General features: G+C 38.4%; 5 protein-coding genes and 1 pseudogene across 6 annotated transcripts in view; 3 read left to right on the plus strand and 3 right to left on the minus strand.

Annotated features, from left to right (window-relative positions):
* Positions 1-13,460, plus strand: part of LOC125801458 (gastrula zinc finger protein XlCGF49.1-like) — a 46,180-nt pseudogene extending 32,720 nt beyond the window's left edge.
* Positions 1-25,264, plus strand: part of LOC125801463 (zinc finger protein 239-like) — a 430,185-nt gene that overhangs the window by 350,253 nt on the left and 54,668 nt on the right. Inside the window, exon 1 of one of the 2 annotated variants that reach the window (XM_049478229.1) lies at positions 9,495-9,542. The exons of the other annotated variant lie outside the window; for it this stretch is intronic. The gene's annotated coding sequence lies outside the window, so the exon portion shown is untranslated. Of the gene's footprint in view, positions 1-9,494; positions 9,543-25,264 lie in introns of those variants that run through there. 2 annotated transcript variants of the gene reach the window in all.
* The window catches only part of LOC125801310 (zinc finger protein 271-like), a 230,712-nt gene that overhangs the window by 197,816 nt on the left and 7,632 nt on the right, over positions 1-25,264 (minus strand). The gene's annotated exons all lie outside the window — the stretch shown is intronic.
* Positions 1-25,264, minus strand: part of LOC125801349 (zinc finger protein 239-like) — a 156,348-nt gene that overhangs the window by 86,630 nt on the left and 44,454 nt on the right. The window lies entirely within an intron of this gene.
* Positions 1-25,264, minus strand: part of LOC125801455 (zinc finger protein 239-like) — a 331,934-nt gene that overhangs the window by 46,127 nt on the left and 260,543 nt on the right. The window lies entirely within an intron of this gene.
* LOC125801655 (zinc finger protein 501-like) overlaps positions 16,844-25,264 on the plus strand; it is a 30,767-nt gene continuing 22,346 nt past the window's right edge. Inside the window, exons 1-2 of the mRNA XM_049478438.1 lie at positions 16,844-17,269; positions 21,271-21,831. Coding sequence (XP_049334395.1) covers positions 21,400-21,831 — 432 coding nt within the window. The 5' untranslated portion in view covers positions 16,844-17,269; positions 21,271-21,399. The remainder of the gene's footprint in view (positions 17,270-21,270; positions 21,832-25,264) is intronic.

The following is a 25,264-nucleotide window of genomic DNA, read 5'->3' on the forward strand; positions in this document are numbered from 1 at the left end:
CGCATATAAATCCGCCTCCCTTCTGTTCCCTGTCTGCTCCCATCGTTACATATACAGCTGTAACGCTCTGGTTCCGCACCCTGCATGGTGCCGGTAATCTAGGTTAAGTTGCTATAAGCTATACAGATAACCAAATTGTAATTTCAATTACCGTTACTACGGAAGCCTATTGCTGCCACTTATGAGAAAATAAATATCTTAAACATGTCATAATAGCGTAATCTCGTTTTTACTGAGCAAGTTCATAATTCTTTGGCTTTTATGTGTTTTCATAAGAGGCTTGTGACGTGTTTCATGAGCAGGACACTTTAAATTGACAACCGTATGCAAATCTTCAGCATATGTTTTGCAATCCAATTTTGTTTTTTTCCATCATTATATACGTGTTAAAAGTGACTATATGGGAAGCTTAAAACCTTAGTTTTGCCGATTTCACTCTTTTTTTTTTTTTTTTTTTTTGGCCCAACCACCACCCCCCCTCTTCGGAGGACAATTAATACTTTATTTTTATTTATTTATTTTATTTTTTATTATTATTATTATTATTATTATTATTATTATTTATATATATATATATATATATATATATATATATATATATATATATATATATATATATATATATTGTGTGGATATAGTTGTGGGAGTTCAGGGTTGGAAGGATCGGAGTGTGAGGTACAGGAGGGGGGTACAAGAAGAAGAAAAAGAAAAGAAAGGAAAAAAAAAAAAAAACATACAAAAAAAAAATAATAATAATTAAATAAAATAAACATAAAATAAACAAACATACATATATACACATACTCACATATCTAACTATACATATGCTTATACATATACACACATACATAAATATACACACATATTAATACATACACACACACGCAAAGTTACTTCTATTCTATTGTTTTTTGAAAAACTATGTCATGTGTTACGGATTATGTCATGAAATGCCTACCACAATGGAGGTAAGAAACCGCCACCATGCCCCTGCGATCCAGAGGCAGATAGGGAAGAACCCAGTGGACCCAGACCATCCACAGCCCATTAGGAGCCCAGAAGACCCGCGGCCACACATCCCGATGGTAACCATGCGCACACCCCAGATGAGGACGGGGGAGACTCCAGACGAAGCCCCCATGGCAAAGAGCAAGAGTCCAGAGAGCCAAAGGAAGCGAGCAGCCCACCCCCCCGGCAGGCCAGCACCCCCTGCATGAGCCGAGCATGCGGCCCCCGAGATCCCAAGCACCCGGGAACAGCCCGACACCCGGCAGGCCAAGGGGGCCCAAGCCACCCCCAGGACACGGCCACCAAGGGGGCGGGCCAGAGACCATATTAGGGCATCCGGCCACGCACCCATGGACCCACGGACGCCCACCCCCCCCAGGAACGGCAGTGACGATCGGCGGAGAGCAGCGTGGAGCGGTAGGGAGGGCCAAAAACCCGCCCTACGCAACCATATCCCACAGGTGTCCATGCTCAGTCAGCCCCAAACCCAGGACCAACTGTTCACGCACACATGCACATTCACACACCCGTCACACACACATCCGTCAGACATACACCCGTCGCACACGTGCACATTCACTCACAGACCAGTCACACACACCAGTCACGCACACCAGTCACACACACAGAACATACATAAACACCTAATGCGGGCATGCGGGCACCAGTACCGAGCCAGCGGCAACCTAGGGAAGCAGCCAACCCGGCCCCGAACAACCACCCGACCCACACCACAGGCAGGGTGCACGAAACCAGGGTGTGAGAAGACCTGACCCCCCTCCTCCCCCCACCCAGCATGTTGCAGTGATATGAAAGTGTATAATGAGAAGAATGAATGAAAGCTACAGTGCTATTAAAATTGGAGGGACAGCTGTAATATGAGAACTGAATAACAGCACCCAACCACACTGCCCCCCCAAAGGCCCTCAATGTCTAAAATGCAAAAATAAAATTGAGGAGCAGGGAGCACCTGCCCCCCAAAACCCTATGTGTAATATGATGTGTGTAAGCTGTATGATGAGTTTGTATGTGTAATGCGATATTAGACTGAGTAGGAGTCGGGGAAGGGCCAGGAAAGGACCGAGGGGCAGAGGACTACCCCCCGGAGGAAGAGAGCCAACTACTGCTGGCTCACTAGGCACCCCAGTTCCATACACCCAACCGCAGTACAGGGAAGGCAAGTCCAGGGTGTAGAGCGGCTACGGCCCCAGGACACCGCCGCTCTGCAAGACAGTGCCCCCATCCCCACACCACAATACAACATAAATACACACCCCACTCACATACAAACGACAACAGATATTACACACACGCACACACACACGCACACAGACACATTTACACTCAACATCCCACTCTTTCTCATACACACACAGTGGTCCTGAGCCCAGGACCAACCGGTCTTAAGTGGGAGACTGCCGCTTCCCCACCTGAGCGCCCCTACCTCCCCACAGGGAGGGCACCCAGAATCCCGGAATGCCAACCAGACACCCCAACACGGACCAAACCACCACCCCCCATGACGGCGCGCCCAAGAGAGGCATAGACCCTCCCCAGCGCAGGGAGGGACCCAAACAGGCGACAGACGCCCACGGGCACCAGGGCCCCGGACTCCGCACCCCGACCGCCACAGGGGAACCCAGCCAACCGGACAGGGCCAGCACCCACCACCATGGGCCCCCCAGACCCACACCCCAAGACCACAAGAGCATACATCCAGGCCCCCCCCACCAACAACCAGGGCCCGCACACAGAAATCACCAAGTGGCAGCCACTGTCCCCAGTCCAAGAGCCATCAGACACCCGAATCCCCCGATCCCCCCCCAGCCACCTGCCGGACGCACCAGGAGACACGACTACAGCCGCCCACCCCCATCATGTGATGGAGCTGATCAGTGGGAACCAGAGAGATTCAAATGTAGCCAATTGGTTTTTTGAGGTTGCAGACATTCTTTCCAGACTAATGTGGTCTAAAAGTAAATTTCTATAGTGATTTATGCATAAATCATTTTTTGATTTCCACTTCATGAGGATAGTTTTCTTAGCGATGCATAAGACAGTGAGAACTATGTGCAATATATTTGTTTCCATGTTTAGTTCACTTACATCACCTAAAATGCATAGTTTGGGTGAAGCTGGGATATTGCAATTAAACCAGGTAGATAAGTCTTCACATATCATCTGCCAGAATCTCTGAACAGGCATGCAAAACCATATAGCATGTATATAATTCTCAATATGATTGCCCGAACAGTTAGTGCATATATTTGTTTCTCTAAGGCCCATTTGGAACATTCTATGCCCTGTATAATGTGTTCTATGGAGAATTTTGTATTGTATGAGTTGTAAATTTGGACTTTTCGTCATTTTGAAATTGTTTAAACATATCTGTGTCCAAAAGTTCTTATCTGGGTTCATGGAGAGATCTCGATCCCATTTTGTAATTGGGAGGGATATTGAATCATTGATTTTGGATAATAACTTTTGATAACAATTTAGGAGTATAGAGATTCATGAACTCTTTTATCAATACTGGGATTTCTAATGTTAGATTATTTAAATTAAATCTTGCTTGTATAATGGACTTTAATTGTAGATACTCCAGAAATTTGCTACTGCTAATTTCGTATTTTGAAATAAGATCTTCAAATGACATAAAGGTCCCCTCCTGTATAACATGTTCTAAATTCTTAATTCCTTTCTCTTGCCATTGCGAAAAATTAATAACTGTTTTTTTCTGACATATATCTGGGTTGTTCCAAATGGGTGTCCTTTTACATGGTATTAGTGAAGACTTAGCTATCTTTAAAAATTCCCACCAAGCTGTCAGAGTGGTGTTTATGTTTAGGCTTTTAAAGCAGCTATAGTGTTTGATACTGGAGCTAATGAAAGGTAAGTCAGAGATTTTCACTTTTCCACTGAGTGTTTGTTCTAGGTCCAGCCAAGGGCTGCCTAAAGGGTTTGTTTTAATCCAACTTGTAACGTATTGCAATCTATTGGCTAAAAAATAGTGATAGAAGTTTGGTAGTTCTAGACCACCATGGCATTTTAGCTTCTGTAAAGTCTTCAGACTTATTCTCGATGTTTTATTTTTCCATAAAAATTTTGAAATGTTTGAGTCTAATGACTTAAACCAAGCAGCAGGAGGTTTATTTGGGATTAATGAAAACAAATAATTGATTTTAGGTAGAATCAGCATTTTTACAGTAGCAACTCTCCCAATAAGAGATATAGGTAGAGAATTCCATCGTGTGAGATCGTCCTCTATTGTTTTTAGTAGAGGAATATGATTCAATCGTATCAGGTCTGATAGCTTGGGGGAAAAATGTATACCTAAATATTTAATGTTGCCCGACTGTAGTGAAGTAGTGCTCTGAAATGTACAATTCAGAGGTAGAACTGTTGATTTACTCCAGTTAATGGAATAATCTGATACAGATGAGAACTTATCTATGAGTGTGATTGTCTTTAGCAGAGAAGTTTGTGAGTCCCTAAGGAAAAGTAATACATCATCAGCATAAAGGCTTATCTTATGGTCTGTATTTTCTGTTTGAATTCCTTTAATATCTACACTTTGTCGTATTTTTGCTGCTAGTGGTTCAATAAAAAATACAAAAAGTGAGGGAGAGAGCGGGCAGCCCTGTCTGGTGCCTCTCTGTAGACTAAAGCTTTGTGAAATAAGATCATTTGTCCTAACCCGTGCATTGGGAGAGCTATATAATGTTTCAATCCAGTTTATGAAGGATGGACCAAATCCAAATTTATTTAGAACTGCTAACAGAAATTTCCAATTTACCCGGTCGAATGCTTTCTCTGCATCTAAAGAGACAACTATGGTTTCTAATTTGTTAATGGAACAGTAATCTATTACATTTATTAGTCGACGTGTGTTATCGGCTGAGTGCCGGCCTTTGATAAAACCTGTTTGGTCCGAATGTATAATGGATGGAGTGATTTTTTCTAACCTCCTTGCAAGAACTTTGCAAATTATTTTAAGGTCTACATTTATAAGCGAAATTGGGCGATAGCTGGATGGGAGTGTTGGATCTTTGCCTGGTTTAAGAAGCAAGGTAATGTTGGCAGAGTTCATGTTTGGAGATATTATGCGGTCCTTCTTAATTTGAGTGACCATTCTAAAAAAAATGGGTTCTAACACAGACCAGAATTCTTTATATAACTCTGCGGGAAAGCCATCTGGACCTGGAGCTTTATTATTTGGGAGATCCTGTATTGCTTTAAAGAATTCGGAAGATGAAAAAGGTGAATCAAGAGTCATAACCTGTTCCTCATCTAGTTTAGGTAGATTTATATTTTTCAAAAATTCTTCAATGTCAGCATCAGATGGATTCATCTGTGATGAGTATAATGCCTCATAAAAGTCTTTAAAATTGTTATTAATTTCTTGTGGGTCATGAGTAATGTTACCAACAGAGTCTTTAATTGAAGAAATAGCTGTTTTTTCTTTATTTAGTTTTAATTGGTTTGCCAGGAATTTTCCAGATTTATTTCCATGCTCGAAGTTTTCCAAACGCAGCCTCTGCAACATAAATTGTGTCTTTTTATCAATGATTTCATTTAGTTCCAATCTTAATTTCCGCAGGGTGTTAATTATATGTTCTTGTGGTGAAGCAGCATAGGCTGTTTCTAATGATTTTATTTTCTGTTCCAATTCTGACACACGTGTTTTTTCTTTAATTTTCTTATGTGCGCAGTAAGATATTATTTTACCCCGCATTACTGCCTTCCCTGCTTCCCAAAGAACACATGGCGATATTCCAGGCAGGTCATTATGTTCTAAATATATAGCCCACTCTTTTTTGAAGTAATTAATGAAATCTTGTTCGTTAAGTAATGATGTATTAAATCTCCAGTTCCTAGCTGGTGGTATAACTCTTTTCCGTGTCAAAGACATAGACACCGGTGCGTGATCGCTAATAATGATAGGGTGAATTTGAGTGTCTGTGATTTCCCTCAACATAGAGCTGCTAACTAAAAAGTAATCTAAGCGAGAGTGAGATTTATGTACGTGTGAGAAAAAACTATACTCTCTCAGAGTGGGGTGATGTGAACGCCAAGCATCGCATAGACCAAAATCCTTCATGTACTGTTTAAGAATGTCTGCAGACTGCCAGTTCCTTTGACTCACTGCTGTACTGGGCCTGTCAATCTCTTCATTAAGTACCAAGTTGAAGTCTCCTCCTATCACCAGTGTGGTGTCAGAGTGATCAGAAAGTGAAGTAAAAAAGGTATGAAAGAAGGAGGGGTCATCAACATTTGGCGCATATATACTAGCAATGCAAAAATTAATATTTTGAATAGATAAATTAAGTATTATAAATCTGCCTTCTGGGTCTGATATAGTGTTTCTGATGGTGAAGTTTAACTTTTTGTTAATCAATATAGCTACACCTCTTTGTTTGGAGTTATAACAGGCTGAGTATGTGTGAGGAAACTGTGGAAAGGAGAATGTTTGCGCAGATGTTTTACTCTAATATGCACAAGAAACAGTGTCTGATCCAAGTTGTAATGTAAATCAAATAAACATCTTAAAACATTTTATTATTATTATTTTAGACCAGGTTTTCTCATTTTATGTACTGTTATATCTAAAGGAGCACTTTTAAAGAAGTTATTTAAAGAAGGCGAGACATACATCGTTAAAAATGCTTCTATTAAGGAAGAACCACCTTAACCGCCAAAAATGCTTCTTGCACAGGGTTCAGGTTTCTTCCACACACCTGCACTGAGTGTGTCTGAGGACTGAGGTCAAGCTGGACATGGAGACCATTTACCCACCATCAGAGGTCACTGCCCTGTAAGATGCAAAGCTTTTCACTGGGAAAAACAAACGTAATAAAAAAGAAATAAAAAATAATAACAACAATCACGTGGTGCTCCGGGATTTGAACCCCCACGAGCAATGAGAAGGGGCTGAAGCGCTGGATAATCTCACTGCGCCACCATGGCATGTGTGCCTGTGGCAGCCCTTAGAACAGAGTAGGACGAGTAGGCGGGAAATTAGAACAAAGAAAGTCCAAACAAACAGAATTCTAAGTAAACAGCCTACTGGGAAATAGTAAAGAGTGGTGGGGGTTTATACGAGGGAGAACGTCTCTGGTCTTGTATTTATTTTTATTTCTCTTTTATTTATTTATTTGTTTTTTCTCTCTCACTCAGAGAAGGGAGGGGAGAGGAAAAAAGGGGAAAGGCACAGAGGGCGACAGGCTTCTCTGGGAAGAGATAAACAGACACACAGTTGACTGCTCTGGAGGAACAGGTCCAGCCTTCACTGTGAGAGAATTTCTGGAGTTTCTTTTCTTTTCTTTTTAACAAACTGGCGTGATCTCACTCTCAACTTGAGTGTTAAGACTCTGGGCTGGGGTGCATATGAGCCCAGCTTTTAAAGCTTGCACATAGCTGTCGTCAATAGGTGTAGCGTGGCCACCCTCTAGTGGTCGGAGGGCCGCGGTGCGGGTGAGTCCTCACTGGAGAGGACATCTCTCTGAGGGATGTCACCATTGAGGATGAGGGGTCTCTGTGGTCATTTCTCTCTGGATGGAGGCAGACACTCTTCCACCAAAGGACCTCCTAAAAAAGTTTGCAGGAGCTTCCTGTGAACAGGAGCCCACTGCTACTGCAATTTTCAAAAAAGAAGAGGGATCCTTGCTGGACATTTATAAGAATTAACAAAGCTGCGTCTTTGTTTTTCCTGTAACGGTTAACAGTTGTTCAGTGTTCGGGTTATGTAACCAGTGCAGGAGATGCCACTGTGTCGTAAAAAAAATTAAAACAATAGTTATTCAACGGTTCTTTAAATAAAACCTGTATATATATATATATATATATATATATATATATATATATATATATATATATATATATATATATATATATGGGCAGAAAGGGCAGGGAACATGCTGGACAGGACCCCAACCCATAACAGGCTCACTCTTTTATTATTGGTTCATTTTTTGAATATTTTTTTTATTTAAAGCTTTGCTATGAGATGCCAGTTAATCCATGTTTACTGTTCACATTGAAAACAATAAAGAATGTTTGCTTGGTTCCTCTGTCTTTTCATCATTACCATCACCAGTATTATAGAATGAATATTGTACCACTTTACTTTTAGGTCCACAAACATCATGAACTCATGAAGAATTGATACTTAATTAACGCTGAATATTTAATACATTAACACATGTACGAGACATGCTTACTTCATGTATATTCATAATAACAGATGATGTATTATGTGCATGAATTAATGATAACTCACTCATAAAATACTGCATAAATTCATGCCACTTTCACAACGAATTTGTTTAAAACTAATATTTGCAACACTGTGTATGTAATAAATGCTAAAGTTGTACCAGATGGACTTCGCCCTCACTGTTATTGGTAAACTTCAAGTGAAACCCCAACTTGTTTTTGTCATCCTATTAACAAATAAACTCTTAAACAATTCATTCTTTATTTTACAAATAATTAGTTTAATAATGAAATCTGCATATGAATTTCGAATATTTTACAGGTGTGAAGTACCCTTCTATACAGAAATCAGGATGGTCCATTGTGATGTCAGAGAGTGATTTTACAGGTAGGAGCTGTGAATGACCTCAATTTATGGAAATCTTTCAGAATACATAAATAGAAAGACTTTAGACAAGGTGAGCAACAAACAAGATCTGCTGCAGTACGATCTCCTTTTCAAGAATCTGCAGGACATCAAGAAGGTAAATGCAAAGAAAATGTAATTATAATATTTTAAATGAAATTTAGATAAAAAATAATTCTACCAGAATCAATGTCACAACAGCACTGATCTTTCCATAGTAATTAGTAAGTGCTCTACAGGAGCAATCAGAGAATCTCTATAGAGGAAAAAACTCACTTCAGAATCTGCTCTGAATCTCAAGCCACTTGACAGAGTCTGAAATGTCTAAAAACCTATAAACATTTTTTTATTCTAAAAAGTATCAAACGTTTATAAATTATTTTGCAAAATAATAATTTATAAATATCTGATACTTTATAGAATACAATTTTTACTAATTTCCTTAAAACAGAACAACTATAACTGTTTCATCACCGCAGAGATAATTATTAACAATTTTTAAACTGCAGTTTTAATAATTTAAATGAGCTCTGGGTGTAACTCCAGCATCAGTAGCAATAATGCTAGTAAATCTACTGAATAAAAAACATTAGTTTTAGAAAATGGAAATAATGGGGTACGTCTTCTTTCCTATTTTAGTGAAATACTTTGCTTTACTTTGTAAAATGTAAACTTGTAAAGGAAACCCCCAGAGAAGTAGTTATACAGTGTTTTAAATTAGAGTTTTAGCTGTTTAGCTCCATTCAGCTCCATGCATTGAGGACTCCCTCGCGGGCTCCCTCTAGCGGTGGTGGGGTATAATGTTATGTAGCGGGGGAGGGGGCGGGGCTCTACATAACCCGGATGAGGCTGAGCTTCCGGGGTCTGTAGCTGGAGCGCCGGAGAAAGAGCAGGATCAGCTGAACTACAGAAGGTATGGAGAAGTTTCTCTCTCTCTCTCTTTCTCTCTCCTGTTGGAGGTTGGTTGATGTGTTGTAACAGTAAAAAAGTCATTATTTTTTCTGTGATTTTATTTTGAACTACAATTCCCTGCACCAACAAGAGAACTGCGTGTTTTTATTTATTAATTGTCCCTCCGCGGCCCCCGTAGCTCCAGAGGAGCTTGAGTGCAGCGCAGGAGGTAAACAGAGCTGAGGAGCTCCGTGAAAAAGTGCTGTTTTAAGCAAATATAAGTATTTTTGAGAAAATTACTGGCAAAATGAGCTCTTATATCAGTTCTAGTCACTCTTCTGTGCATTTTTAGCGGGTGTTGAAGCATATTTTGCCTAACAATTAATTATTTCTGCCCCGGTCGGGTTATCAGCTCTGAGGTACAGCCATTTCATTACCAAAACACTACATTTGACTGAGCCTGAAAATGTGTGTTCATGTGCTGTATTTACTTCTGTTTCATGTTTTATAGATATATGTGCAGTTACAGATGCTTAATAATTGTTTGGGATTATTTTTTTTTTGTGTGTGTGTAGTTATGTTGTGGTTCTGTTTATTTAATTAATGTAAATGTTCTGGAGCACAAATCTTCAGCTATTACCACGTTTAACCACGAACGATCTAGAAAAAAGGGCTGAAGAGGGATATTTATTAACAAGAGCAGTTTTGTTAAAGGATACAGCAACTGTATAGAGGAGTACATCACTAATATCAAAGAAGTGTTAAGGTTTTAGCCAAGCCCGGTGAACAGTGCTGCTAATGCTGCAGGTTAGCTAGTTATAACTTATAAATTAAGTCTAGGTTAGGTATTTAAATTAAAACTAGGTTAGATAGTTATAATGTGTAAAATAAAGCTAGGTTACCTAAATATAATAATTTATAAAATAATAATAATAACTAATAAATTAAAGCTAGGTTAGCTAGTTATAACTTATATATTAAAGCTAGGTTACCTAGTTATAACTTATAAATTAAAGCTAGGTTACCTAGTTATAACTTATAAATTAAAGCTAGGTTACCTAGTTATAACTTATAAATTAAAGCTAGGTTACCTAGTTATAACTTATAAATTAAAGCTAGGTTACCTAGTTATTACTTGTCAAAAGTGCTGCTAATGCTTTTGAATTTTTTTAAGGAACTAAGGTTTCCAGAATGATATATTTATATAGTTACAAAATGTTCACCAGGCTTTATAGAGTCGGGTTAGCAGCACTGGTCACCGGGCTTGGAGAGTCGGGCTAGCCCCAGCTAGCTAGCATTAGCGAGGTTAGCTAATGATGGCTAAAACCTTAACACTCGATATTAGTGATGTACTCCTCTATTCAGTTGCTGTATTCTTTTAACAAAACTGTTCTTGTTAATAAACATCCCTCTTCAGCTCTTTTTTTCTAGCTCGTTCGTGGTTAAATGTGGTAAGAGCTGAAGATATGTGCTCCACACCATTGTTGAGTGTGGACTTACTTCTACCTCCTCCCATCACAGGCTCACTTTCAATTAGAAATGGCAGCCGCATGAAAAGAGCCTATGGGCTTTTTTAGTTGTGTCATTTTGAAGTCGGTGACGTTGTTTATTTCCATATTTGGGGTTCCATATCTGAACTGTTTTGGTAAATGGCAAAAATGAACGGGCTTTTTAAAAACTTGTCTCTATCATATCTGTGCTAAATACATATGTTTAGGTTTCTGCACATTTTAATCTGTGTACATTTTCCTCCTGAACAACACTGGATCTTCTGAATTACAAGTTCATTTAAGTGTCGTAATTAGAATAATGCTAGCGTTTAGCTAATGCTATAGCGCACTGAACTGACCTCGAGGCACAGCAGCACAGACTGTGAGGTGACTCTCAGAGATATGACACTGGCTGTAGAGCTCCGGTCAGATCACAATTTGGATTATTATTATTCTTCACAGAGGATCATCCAAATTAAAGTATTTAAACAGGTGAAAACTTTCAGTCTGGTGATGTTGAGCAGTGTAGTCTGTGTTATGCTGTCTGTACAACTACATGATTACAAGACATAACAAGACTTAAGTCTGACTCCCTCCCACCTCTAAAGACAAATCACAGACTTTTTACTCACTGGCTTTTTACTCACTGGCTTTTTACTCACAGGCTTTTTACTCGCTGGCTTTTTACTCACAGGCTTTTTACTTTGTTCTGAAGAAGGAGAACGTAACATGATCTCATTTGTAGGAAGAAAAAACATGAGAGTGGATCGAGAGGTTATGCTCTCTCTCTTTAAAGCATATAAGTTCCATACCGGGCTGACTGATTAAAATAATACATCTCAGGCTCAGAAAAAAGAAAAACACTATGTGAAATGATGAAGTTATTATTCACTAAATGTATAGCTACATTTCCACAACAACTAATAAGAAGTGATAATATTTAAGGTGAAATGAAAATATTAATTCATAAGATAAAGTGAGCTAACGGACAATGCCTAAAAACAAGATACATTTTGTTTAGTTAGCTGGTTTACAGGCTTTAGTAACATTTAGTTAGAGATGATGAAATTGTGGGTAACGTTAGCTTCTGTAAAACTCTCTAAAAAAATCTCTAAATCTGCTGGTGTGTGGAAACTTTTATAAATCGGTTTAAAGGAAAAAGCTTTTTACATCATTGGTCATGTGATCAATGTAGAACGAATCAAGCATTGGCAATGTGATTCGAACATTGCCAATGCTTGTATAATAAAAGGAATAAAAGTATAGAAGCTTTTATGGTAATATGAAGATGTCCCAGTAGTTTTGTCTGTATAGTGTTCCTGATTCAGGCAGTTCACTTCAGTTTTTTTTTTATCTGCTTGTATTTTAATATTCAATGGCATTTTTGTTTGTGTTTTCCAGAAATGAAAATATTCTCCTGAAATTCATCATCAACAACCAGGATATTTAACTAAGAGCAATGTTTAACTGCTGAAAGAGGTGAAGCAGAAGCCGTCCTGAAGAATCTCCAGAACACGCAAATTGTTTGATAAATTTAACAGAAAAATGATGCCAAGTCCCGCCATGGAGAAACATCAGCACTCTGCCAAGAGTTTTACTAAACAGAGTACTCTGAAAAAACACCAGCACATTCACACAGGAGATAAACCACATCACTGCTCAGACTGTGGGAAGAGTTTTAATCAACAGAGTCATCTCAAAAAACACCAGCGCATTCACACAGGAGAGAAACCGTATCACTGCTCAGACTGTGGAAAGAGTTTTAATCAACAGAGTCATCTCAAAAAACACCAGCACATTCACACAGGAGAAAAACCGTATCACTGCTCAGACTGTGGAAAGAGTTTTAATCAACAGAGTCATCTCAAAAAACACCAGCGCATTCACACAGGAGAGAAACCGTATTACTGCTCAGACTGTGGGAAGAATTTTAATCAACTGAGTGATCTCAAAATACACCAGCGCATTCACACAGGAGAGAAACCATATCACTGCTCAGACTGTGGGAATAGTTTTACTAAACTGAGTAATCTCAAAATTCACCAGCACATTCACACAGGAGAGAGACCATATTACTGTTCAGACTGTGGGAAGAATTTTAATCAACAGAGTAATCTTAAAAGTCACCAGCGCATTCACACAGGAGAGAGACCATATTACTGCTCAGACTGTGAGAAGTGTTTTATTACACAGAGTAATCTCAAAAAACACCAACGAATTCACACAAGATAGAAACCGCATCACTGCTCAGACTGTGGGAAGGGTTTTAAGCTAGAGTCATCTCACACTGGGTGCGTTTACATGCAGCCTAATAATCCGTTATCAATCGGATTACTGGCTCAATCAGAATAGAGCACGTCCATGTAAACACCTCAATGGAGTAGTCCGATTGAGGCCATTCCGAATTCAATTTCTGTCCGATTGAATGAGGTGGATAATCCGATACAAAGATGAACAACCACCTTGTAAACACTTGTACCCAATTACATTCCCAATTTGAATTTTAGGGCCACTCTTAAAAATAAAAACAGTTTTCTTCGAGATTAAAGTCCTAATATTTGGAGAGGAGATATATTTGTATTATTTTAGGTAAATTTAATTCTTACTGCTTAAGCTGTAGTTTAGGAGCAGAGCAGATAGGCTGTTACATAATACCCATCAGTTATCTTCATGTAAGATGCTGATTATTAATGCTGTTTCAGTTACTGTATATAATACAGTGTCCAGATTTTCCCGTGGTAGCCTCCCAGAAGAGCGTGCGGTCCTGCGCAGGTGAGGTGGGCGAGATTAAAAACTGTCTTGTAGAGAAACAGGAGATGAGGAATATCTGAGAAGCAGCAGTAACTTTACCTGTGAGTAACTCATACACCAGAACAGCCCACGCTGCAGGATAAACTGATAAATCTGATAATTTCGGTGGTAATCATGACACCCCTATTAGATATCATATTTCGCTTGTTTTATCTCCAAAGTTACTAAGAATATCCAATTCATTTAGTTAATTGATTGTTTTTATCCAGTACCAACTATTATCTTTGTATTGCTTCACCTCTATATTTACTCATGTGTGTGTTTCAATAAAAGGCTTTTATATTGCAAGACCTGCAATCTCAGCGTGTTTTCTCACAATATGGTTGATAACCATTCTTTGACCTGTAACCTATCCATCCTGAGACTGACTTATGTTATTATTTGGTAAATATTAACTGCCACCCAAAGGAGAAATCCGGTGTGAAATGGATGTTTTTTTAACAGCCCACCTCCATTCACCCCCAGGAGTTGTAGTTGCAAAACGAATTACGTGGAAATAATTCCAGATGTTGTTGAAAATATCTCTAATATTATTGGTTTTTTTTAGTGACATAATTTTGAAATCTGTCCCCCTAACTACAATGTAATGTGTCTTTTTTTTTAATAAACTACCTGTGCATTTTTCATAGCTCTCAGTGCCTCATTTAAAATTTTAGGGCTCTTAGAATTTTACTAATTAAGTGTGGCGCTACTCTGAGCTTGGTAAAGGTTTAAAAATAGCCATTTCTTTGCATGAGTAACGCTATGGTCCATATCGCTAGTATTGTAAATCTGCTTGTAGCATTGGATAAAAGCACTGTATTTGGGAATACTGGGGAAGAATTGAGGTTGGTTATTCAACTATTCATACTAGTCATGTTTCAATACAAGTCAGTTTCACAACAGATTTCTCCTTTACCTGAATTATTCAAACCGTCTGACCTTCACAGTCACTTAAGTTGTGGTGTAAGAGGGTCCTGTTAGTGGTAACACTAATAATAGCTATAATCATCATTATTATTATTATTATTATTGTGATCATTATCATCAATACTGTTTTTGCTGCACAAAGGGATAATTGCATTCATTAGGGCCGGATATATTCAGGAGAGAGAGGTTTTTAAAAGTATAGGAAAACCACAATCATTATTGATATGATGAATTACAAGTTCCTTGACAGATATAAGGTGATTTTAATTTTGTTAAAAAAAAAGTTTTATACAGAAGAGCAGCCAGTGGTTCCTGTATGGGTGGAGAGGGTCGGTAACACTACTGTACCTGGTGCATGCGTGGTCACTGCACTGCCGTGCCGACTGCATTTGCTGTCAGGAGGCTAACGTGGACCATTTGCTCAGAGATCTTCCCTGCAGAACCCTGAGCATTACCTTACTGCTCCTGATTCAAAAACCCTCTCCTCCATAGTCCTCGTGTAGAAAATGCTTGCTACTAACCCTAGCATTGCGGCTAACCCTATAAAATTATACTACACCCAGTTTTGCTACACCCAGGGGCACAACAATGGTGCCCCCTTTGCATCTATTTTTGGTTTGGCTTTTATTATCCATTAAGGAACCAGTGTAGGCTAATAGTTATTAATATGAGACGTCACTTTCAGCGCTGGGACAAGATGGCGCTACACTTAAAAAATGACGTTTAGATTGCTTATTATTTTAATTCAGTTTCACTGACAACTGTTAAAGTTGTAAGATTTGTTACAGTAAAAACACATCTTGCAAATTATACTAAATACTTGAAGTGTTTCATGTCCACTTTAACATTAGCTAAAGTAGCTAGCTAAAACATTCCACACTGAAATAGAGTAGTTAACATTAGCAAACATAGCTAGCTAAAACATTCCACACTGAAATAGAGTAGTTAACATTAGCTAACCTAGGTAGCTAAAACCTTCTACATGGAAATAAAGTAGTTAATATTAGCTAACCTAGCTAGCTGAAACATTTTACACTGGAATAAAATAGTTAACGTTAGCTAACCTAGCTACCTAAAACATTCCACACTTAAATAAAGTAGTTAATAATAGCTAACCTAGGTAATTGAAACATTTCACACTGAAATAAAGTAGTTAACATTAGTTAACCCAGCTAGCTAAATAATTCCACTCTGAAATAAAGTAGTTAATATTAGGTAACCTAGCTAGCTGAAATATTTCACACTAAAATAAAGTACTTAAAATTAGTTAATCTAGCTAGCTAAAAAAATAGCTAACCTAGCTAGCTAAGTCATTCCACACTGAAATAAAGTAGTTAACATTAGCTTACCTAGTTAGCTAAATAGTTATACTCTGAAATAAAGTAAACATTAGCTAACCTAGCTAGCTAAAACATTCCACACCTAAATAAAGTAGTTAACATTAGCTAACCTAACTAGCTAAATCTTTCTACTTTGAAATGAAGTAAACATTAGCTAACCTAGCTAGCTAAAACATTCCACTCTGAAATGAAGTAGATAACATTAGCTAACCTAGCTAACTAAAACATTCCACACTGAAATAAATTAGTTAACATTAGCCAACCTAGCTAGCTAAAACATTTCGAACTGAAATAAAGTAGTTAACATTAGCTAATCTAGCTAAAACATTTCGAACTGAAATAAAGTAGTTAACATTAGCTAATCCAGCTAAAACATTCCACACTGAAATAAAGTAGTTAATATTAGCTAATCTAGCTAAAACATTCCACACTGAAATAAAGTAGTTAACATTAGTTAAACCTAGCTAGCTAAAACATTTCGAACTGAAATAAAGTAGCTAACCTAGCTAGATAACATTAGATACGTGTGTAGGACCCTTTAAAATATCCTGTGTATTTGTATTATTTTCTTTGTTTTTCGTTGTACGTGTAAACGAACTCCATTTCCCAGGAGCCTTTTCTGTTTCGCGGGTTTTTCCTGCTGATTTCCTGTTCAGCTCAGCCAATCATACGAGTGAAAAGCTCGACAGACATTTTTCTATCCAATCCGCGCCGAGTAGGGGCGGGACTAAGAGGGAGAGTGTGAGTGTCTGTGGGTGTGTGTTGGAGGAGAAGGAGAGAGAAAGTGAGGAGAGAAGTTGTGTTTAGACTCTCCGGAGCGCTTTTATTTACTTGTTATCCGCTCTATAACACAGTTACAGTGCTATTGTACTGTATAGTGCTCTAAACCGCAGCGTTCAGTTCAGTTTTCCTGCGGAACCTCTGAAGAGGCAGTTCAGCCGGACTGTGGAGTAAAGGCGCTTCTCCGCGGACTGAGAGCTGCTGCTGCTGAGTTTCCTCGCGCCTGTCTGCAGCAGCTCGGCCGGACCTCGCGTGTGAGTTGAACACGGAGGGTGTTCTGATCTTCCCGGCGCTCGTGCACTGCGTCGTCTCCCGCTGTGAGTGCTGGGGACTGCTGCGTTCTGACCGGGAGCACCGCGAACCGGGAGTCTGTTGTCATGGCTACTGAGGACGCCATCTCCGCGAGCTCTGTGTGAACCGTGAGTAACGAATCAACTGACTCGGTTGACTCATTCGATTCACTTTCGCTGACTGAGTGGAGTTATACGTGCAACAACATACCGGCCCAACAAAAAGTGCTTGAACTGTTTATCTGGGTGTTTTACCTCTTATTGGAGGTGTGTTTTCTCAGTTGAGTGTTTCATACTAATTGTTTAAACCAAGAATTGTTTTATTTGGGTATTTTGTTTTACTTTAGTTTTATTAAACAGAGTTTCACCAAATATATAAATAAAAAGGTAAATAAAATGAGATTAACTACTTACATAAATGCATTAAACATTGAAAGGGGTCAAATTGACCCCAAACATAATAGGAGGATTAAGTGACTCAATCAACCAGGGGTGTTTGTTTTATTTCTACACAGAACCAGATATAATCTGGCCCAAATAGTCTCAACATCAGTAACTTCTTCCTTTAATGTGTACAAAAATTCTGTCTAAATTGGCTACTATTTTGTAGTAAAATGAGAATGCTTGCTGGACTCATTTGAACAAGATTTTACCATCCTATTAACAAATAAACTCAAACAAATGTTTTGTATTTTATAATTATTAGTTTAGTTTACAACTTTAATTTGCATATGAATTTTCAAACGCTTTTACAAGTGTGAAGTACCCTTCTATACAGAAATCAGAATGGTGCATTGTGATGTCAGAGAGTGATTTTACAGGGAGGAGCTGCGAATGACCTCAATTTATGGAAAGCTTTCAGAATACATAAATAGAAAGACTTTAGACAAGGTGAGCAACAAACAAGATCTGCTGCATTACAATCTCCTTTTCAAGAACCTGCAGGACAAAAAAGTAAATGTAAAAAAATATATAACCACAATATTTTTAATTAAATTTAGATTTTAAAAAGTGTCTACTGGAATCACTGTCACAATTGGTAGTCAAACAACTGCACCCACCTTTCCATAGTAATTAGTAAGTGCTATTTGTTGGGGTAGTTTGAGGTGACTCTAACAACGAAATACATTTTTCTGATAAACTTGGGCACATTTCTATCTCTTCTATCTCTGAGTGTCACTCTTAACTGTAGCCATCTTACCTAAATTGAAATGTAAGTGCAAACAAGTTGGGGCATCACTTGAAGTTTGCCATCAACAGTGAGGACCAAGTCCATCTGGTACAACTTTAGCATTTATTACATAAACAGTGTTAAAAGGTTGTATCGATTTGGTGTAAATTTCTGAACAGTGTTAACTTGCATGGTAAATTTTGTCTGTAAAAAAATGTTTGAATATCCATGGTAACGATCACAAAGTGAAGCATTGATTATTTAATGGAGTAAGTGCTTCTTTTTGGGGTGGTCAAAATGGTACTATTGATCAATTAAGTGAAAGCTCATCTCATTCAGTTCATTTTCAGTCATTAAAGTTTATTATTCAATTTTAAATAAAATATGAACTACATGGAACGAAAGGAACAAAAAATTCTGCGCAGGTCTTCTGGGAGGCTGCCACGAGAAAATCTGGACACTGTATTATGTACAGTAACTGTAACACTACAGCATTAATAATCAGCATCTTACATGCAGATAACTGATGGTGATTATTTAACAGCTCATGAGTGCTCGTTTCCCTCTGCTCCGCTCCTAAACCGCAGCTTAAGTGGTTAATGTTAAATTTACCTATAATAATACAAATATATCTTCTCTTTAAATATAAAACTTTAATCTAAGATAAAAATTGTATTCGGAATGGCCTATTTACATGGACGTGCTCTATTCCGATTGAGCCAGTAATCTGATTGTTAGTGCATTATTAGGCTGCATGTAAACGTACACAATAGTTCTGACCTTTGAGTAAAATTTGGTAAGTGCTATTTGTTGGGGTAGTTTGAAGTGACTCAAGCAACAGTCTCATATTTCTACACTGAACCGGATATAAACTGGCAAAAGTATTCTCCAGCATCAGTAAGTGCTTCCTTTAATATGTACAAAACATTCTTTCAGAATTGGCTAATATTTTGTAGTAGAATGAGAATGCTTGCTGGACTTTTTTTGTAAAAGTTTTAAAAGTTTTTACCATCCCATTAACAAATAAACTCTTAAACAAATACTTTTTTTTAAACAATTAATTAGTTTGAAACTGACATTTGCATATGAGTTTTCAAACGTTTTACAAGTGTGAAGTACCCTGCTATACAGAAATTAGGATGGTCCATTATGATGTTCAGGACATTAGTGCATATCACTGTTAGTCTGAAGCTAATGTGGGGGGAAATAATGTTATCAGGGGTTGTAAAAAAATCAGTGTTTTTTTATAAATTGGTGTGAAGGACAAAGCTTTGGACATCATTGTCACGTGATCAATCTAGAACGAATCATCAGCAGAGTGATTTGAACCAATGTGTGTCAGGTTTTTTTTGGCACACGCCTCAAAGCTTCAGATTAAAGCAGGGGTGTCAAACTCATTTTGGCCGAGGGCCACATTGGCATATTGGCTGTCCTCTGAGGGCCAGATGTAACTTATAAATATAAGAAAATGTAACCAGATGTAATATAAAATGAATGTAATTACTCCTTAATATTAAATAACTCTCAATATATTATTTATTAAATCAAATATTACAGTTGCATGGAAAAAATGTTTGCTTGTTGCTCTATTAACATAAATCCTTTCAATTTGTCATGTTATGAAATCCAAAAACTCCATCAATCAAGAACCAAACTATTCAAGTGAATAGGAATGACATAAAATACAAGTTACATTAACTTTGATCAAAATGTTTGATACTGATATCAAAGGCTTAATAAATAAGGCTTAATAAATATAAAATAAAAAAAAAATAGCATTTCCTCAGATTTAGCAGTTCCTCATCCAACCACTTGTCGGAGCTGCAGCAGCAGCAGCACAAGCCCGCAGTCTTTACTTAGTCAGAGCTACAGCCCAGCCACGGGCTACAGGGCTCAGCTTAGCCAGTCTGGAGCGTTTTTAAAATTTTTAAGTTATTCTGTGTTTGAAATAAAGGTTTTAACCCCACTAACCGGATAATACAGCTCTCTACAGTTTATCTTTCAGCCCAAGCAGCTAACAGCAGCAGTTTAGAGCAGCCGTCCCGGAGTCACTGCTCGGATTACATTATAAACAAGTCAGTTAGCGCGCTGCTAACCTCATGATGTTTATAACTACGGAGTTTAGTGGACACACCACAGCTGCAAGGTTAGACTGTTGAAGGCTACTGAAGACTATTAAAGCAGGCATCGCAGCGTAAGCAAAAAAAACAAAAACCACACACACACACACCAAAATACAAGTTAAGATAAAATATGAAAACGAACATAATAAAGCATAAATAATTAAATTGAATTGCGGGCCAGATGTATGCTTATTTTGTTAACCCGTGAGGGGCCGTATGAAACCGCATCCACATCCGGCCCGCTGGCTGGTACTTTGAGACCCCTGGATTAAAGGGTAACATCACTCTCTTTTTTTTAAGTTCTCAGCTTCCAGTGAGACAGAAACAGAATCAAGATTGTCTGTCTAAACCAGGGGTCACCAATCCAGTCCAGAAAGGGCCGCTGTGGTTGCGGGTTTTCATTCCAACCAGGCACGGGCACACCCTCTATGGGTGGCCACCTGTTTGGGGACTGAGACTGAGGCTGATTGAACAGGTGGAATCAGGTGTGCCACAGCTTTGTTGTAATGAAAGCCTGCACCCACACCGGCCCAATGTGGACAAGATTGGTGACCCCTGGTCTAAACAGTGGGCAGTCCTTATAAAGGCACTAAATAGGTGTCAGACTGATTATTGTGAGTGACAAAAGGTGGCCACCTTCTAGTGGCTGGAGGACCACCAGCGCCCCCCTTACACTATGGACTTAGAATGGGATAAAAGTACGGACACTTTTATGGTAAATGAAGATGTCCCAGTAGTTGTATCAGTATAGTGTAACTGATTTAGGCAGTTCTCTTCAGTTAAGTGACCTGCTTTTATGTTAATATTCAATGGTATTTTCTTTCTGTTTTTTCCAGAAATGAACATATTCTCCTGAAACCAGGATAGACAAAGAGCAATGTTAACCTGCTGAAAGAGGTGAAGCAAAAGCCGTCCAGAAGAATCTTCAGAACACGCAGAAACAGTTTGATACGTTTAACAGACAAATGAAGACAAGTCCCAACATGGAGAAACATCAGCACTCTGTCAAGAGTTTTAATAAACAGAGTAATCTCAAAAAACACCAGCGCATTCACACAGGAGAGAAACCGTATTACTGCTCAGACTGTTGGAGGAGTTTTTCTGAACAGGGTAATCTCAAAAAACACCAGCGCATTCACACAGGAAAGAAACCGTATTACTGCTCAGAGTGTGAGAGAAGTTTTACTCAACAGAGTAATCTCAAAATACATCAGCGCATTCACACAGGAGTGAAACCGTATCACTGCTCAGTCTGTGGGAAAAATTTTAATCAAAAGAGTGTTCTTCAAAATCACCAGCGCATTCACACAGGAGAGAAACCGTATTACTGCTCAGACTGTAGGAAGAGTTTTACTACACAGAGTGATCTCAAAAAACACCAGCGCAATCACACAGGATAGAAATCTATCCCAAATCTGTTTCAATTCAAAGAGCGAATCCTAAACCTTTCAGAACACCTTATCCTACACAAATGTTTAACTTTATCCCTTGGGACACGTTCTACCAGAAAACTGAATTTAACAATGGGTTTTACAGGTTCTGCAAAATGAATCTTATCCAGGGATGATGTTTATTGAATTCCATGTAATGTTTACTTGTATGTTAGATGTTCCAGGACATTCTTTGTGAGACAGAGCTCAGTGCTTAGGGTAGTTACTGTAGGAGTTCAGTTCTGAAGAAGGGAAAAAACTTAGTCTGTAAAATTTAGATATCATAGTTGTTAGGAGTAGAGGAGGATTATTAGCTTGCAACTAAATGTTTAGGACCAAATCTTCAGAGCTTATGATTTGAATGCTTTTAATGTATTTTCTAGTATATGCAGATTTGATTATTTCTATTAATTTCTAGTATCTCTGTTTTCACTCTGTGGAAGCCGTCCTCAGTTCCCCAAGCTAAGCATAGCTTATCTTAATGCTATTAACTGCTAGACCCATCTGTATGAAAGAAGAAGTGAAAACACCAGCTGAGGAACTCCAGAGAGAGTGTTCTCAAAATTGAGACCCAGATCCACAAAGAGACGACACTGTGCTGGGTACTGCTGTGTGGACCGGAGGAGCATCCAGACCCCACAGAGAGGCCAACAAAATCCTTTCCAGAGGTTAAATAAAACGCTCAAGCTGTAGTTCCCATACTGAAATCAACCCACTCCAGGTTTGTGTAGCGCAGTAAGGTTGCAGGCTCATTCATTCCCTCTGCTGGGGTTCTCGTTGGTCTATGGTTCATTCGTTCTGATTAAAAATCTGTTACCATAGAGGGATATTTGGTTGTTGTATTACTCAAGTTTTATACTCTCTTATCTTTTCCTTATTGAATATTATATGTTGCTTAAGGTTTTCAATCTCCAAAATGTACTAAGAATATCCAAATCATTTAGTTTCTTAATTGTTTTCATCCTCTACAAACTATTATCTTTGTATTGCTTCACCTCTATATTTACTCATCTGTGTGTTTTATTAAACTACTTTTATATTGCAGATCTGCAATCTCATTGTGTTTTCTCAACATATGTTTGACATGAAACCTATAGGCCTCAGATTGTCTTCTGTTATTATTTGTTAAATACTCAAAGGCGCCCAGCAATGAAATCCAGTGTGATATTGGAGTGAAATATAAAAGTCAACTTAAGATTGAAATTCAGAAATATATATATTTTTAATGGTTCAGGCTTAAAAGGGTTAAATATACAATTACTTCCAAAGGTAGAGTAGCATGTGTTTAACTTGTATTCATATGTTTATAAAATTCTTTATTGTGAGTGCTTGTGGGTTGTGTTGTTTTGTTTTTTTGAAGAGCATAGTCATTCACCAACTACACTTAATTACCAAATTCTACATTTGAGTTATTGACCATTGTTATTGGTAGCTAGTGTAGGTAAATGTCCAAACAAAGTGTTTCCTGTTTTACCGACCATTATTATTGGTAGCTAGTCTAATTAAATATCCAAACACAGCATTTGCTATTTTACTGACCAAATGTATAAACAAAGCATTTCATGTTTTACTGACTATTATTATTGGTAGCTAGCCTAGATAAATGTACAAATGTAGCATTTGCTGTTTTAATGACTATTATTATTGTTCACTAGCTTGCTAAATGTTCAAATACGCAATTTGCTGATTTACTGAACATTATTATTTGTAGCTAGCCTAACTAAATGTCCAAACAACAGTATTTCCTGTTTTACTGACTATTATAATTGGTAGCTAGCTTAGCTAAATATCCAAATACAGCATTTGCTCTTATACTGACCAATGTGTTTCAGTTCTAGTAACAGTGTTTCACGTCCGGTAAATTTGTTTTATTTCTTGCGTATTTTTTTTCTTAAATGTAATTTGTGTTCTCTTTCAAGCTTTCATTCAGTATCTCAGTATGGGATACGCCCCTTTCGCGTATTCCTCATGTAGCCCCGGGTAAAAAATGTAAAACTCCCTAGTTCTAAAATAGATACACTTATAAATACAGTAATAAATAAAGTATTATAAATGCATAGTGATAGTTTAAAAGAGTACTAAACATGTTCAAAATAGTCATTGTGTTTGTGTAAATAGTTTAAAAAGCAAACAAATGCCGTACAGAATACATATTTCATTTTTTCTTGTGTTAATGCAAGAAGGTCACTTCAAAGTGATTAAGGGATCTACTGAGGGAGAAGTGTACAGGTGAGGGTGGAGTAGAGGATTGGAACAGGCCCGCCCACGGGACGAGAGAGAACTATGGAACGCCCTTTGGGTCTTAACGTCTACATTGACGTCCGTGTTAACACGTCCAATTTGAACGTCTTAAGACGGCAAATCTTACCGTGTTAACACGTTACTTTTGGACGTCTTAACTAGAGTTGCACGGTGTACCGAAGGTTCGATTCTTTTTCGATACTACGTCATCACAAACGATTCGGTTCTTTAGCGTTCGATGCTTTCCATACTGTATATAGCCCAGTCACTAGCTTCAAATGAGTCAAATTAGTAAGCGCGATTTGATTCAGTTCATAAGAAAACTGATTCACACCGCAGCAGTCGGTGTGGCAGGATTCAGATAAACTTAGTGTTCTGAACAAATGAATCGATTCACGCGCAAGCCAGCAGAGCAGCAGCGAGTGTAGAATGGCGACGGCTAAAATAACAGATGTCTCTCGTCCGCGACTTGTGGACAAAACGGGCGCGAGGAGTGAAGTGTGGGAAAATAGTCTGAGATGTAGGCATCTGTTTTTTATTTGTATTTTTATTTTTAAATAAAATAACGAAAACTGAAAATGAAACTAAACTACTTTATTTATTAGCGCTGTTTTCACTCCCGCAGTTGTACAGCGGGGGGTGTTGTGCCGATTCTGTCCGCGAAGTGGGAGTCTGATTCAGTAGCGGATTCGGCACAAGTGCGGCGGCACCTCGCGGTCCGCGGTGTTAGTTGTAAGCGCTCGCGCTAGCCGCAAAATACGACAGAAAACACTGAGAGAGCTGCAGAATTATGTATGGGACTAGAATATGAGCACGAGGAGAACCTTTACCTGTGAGTAGCTCACATCAGAACTCGCAAATCTCTCTCTCTCACTCTCGCTCTCTCACTCTTTCTCTGAGTCTCTCTCTCGCACGTGAACGCCTCTGCGTTTGACCTGCAGCACTGTGTTTAGCTGTTCTTAAAAATCATTTTAATTAAATAATAGTTCTATGCTTCTATGTTACAGTGTTATTTAACATAATTCTGATCATATTTCGCTCATTCATTTAGCAGACAAGCACCCTGATCTCTACAAAGAGCTGAGAAGTCGACAGGTTAGTGGAGTTAGCCAAGATACACTCTGTCTGTACCCACTAAACAAAGAGACGTTGAAACGAC

This window comes from Astyanax mexicanus, chromosome 4 (genome assembly GCF_023375975.1).
Source record: "Astyanax mexicanus isolate ESR-SI-001 chromosome 4, AstMex3_surface, whole genome shotgun sequence".
NCBI classification, from domain to species: domain Eukaryota; kingdom Metazoa; phylum Chordata; class Actinopteri; order Characiformes; family Acestrorhamphidae; genus Astyanax; species Astyanax mexicanus.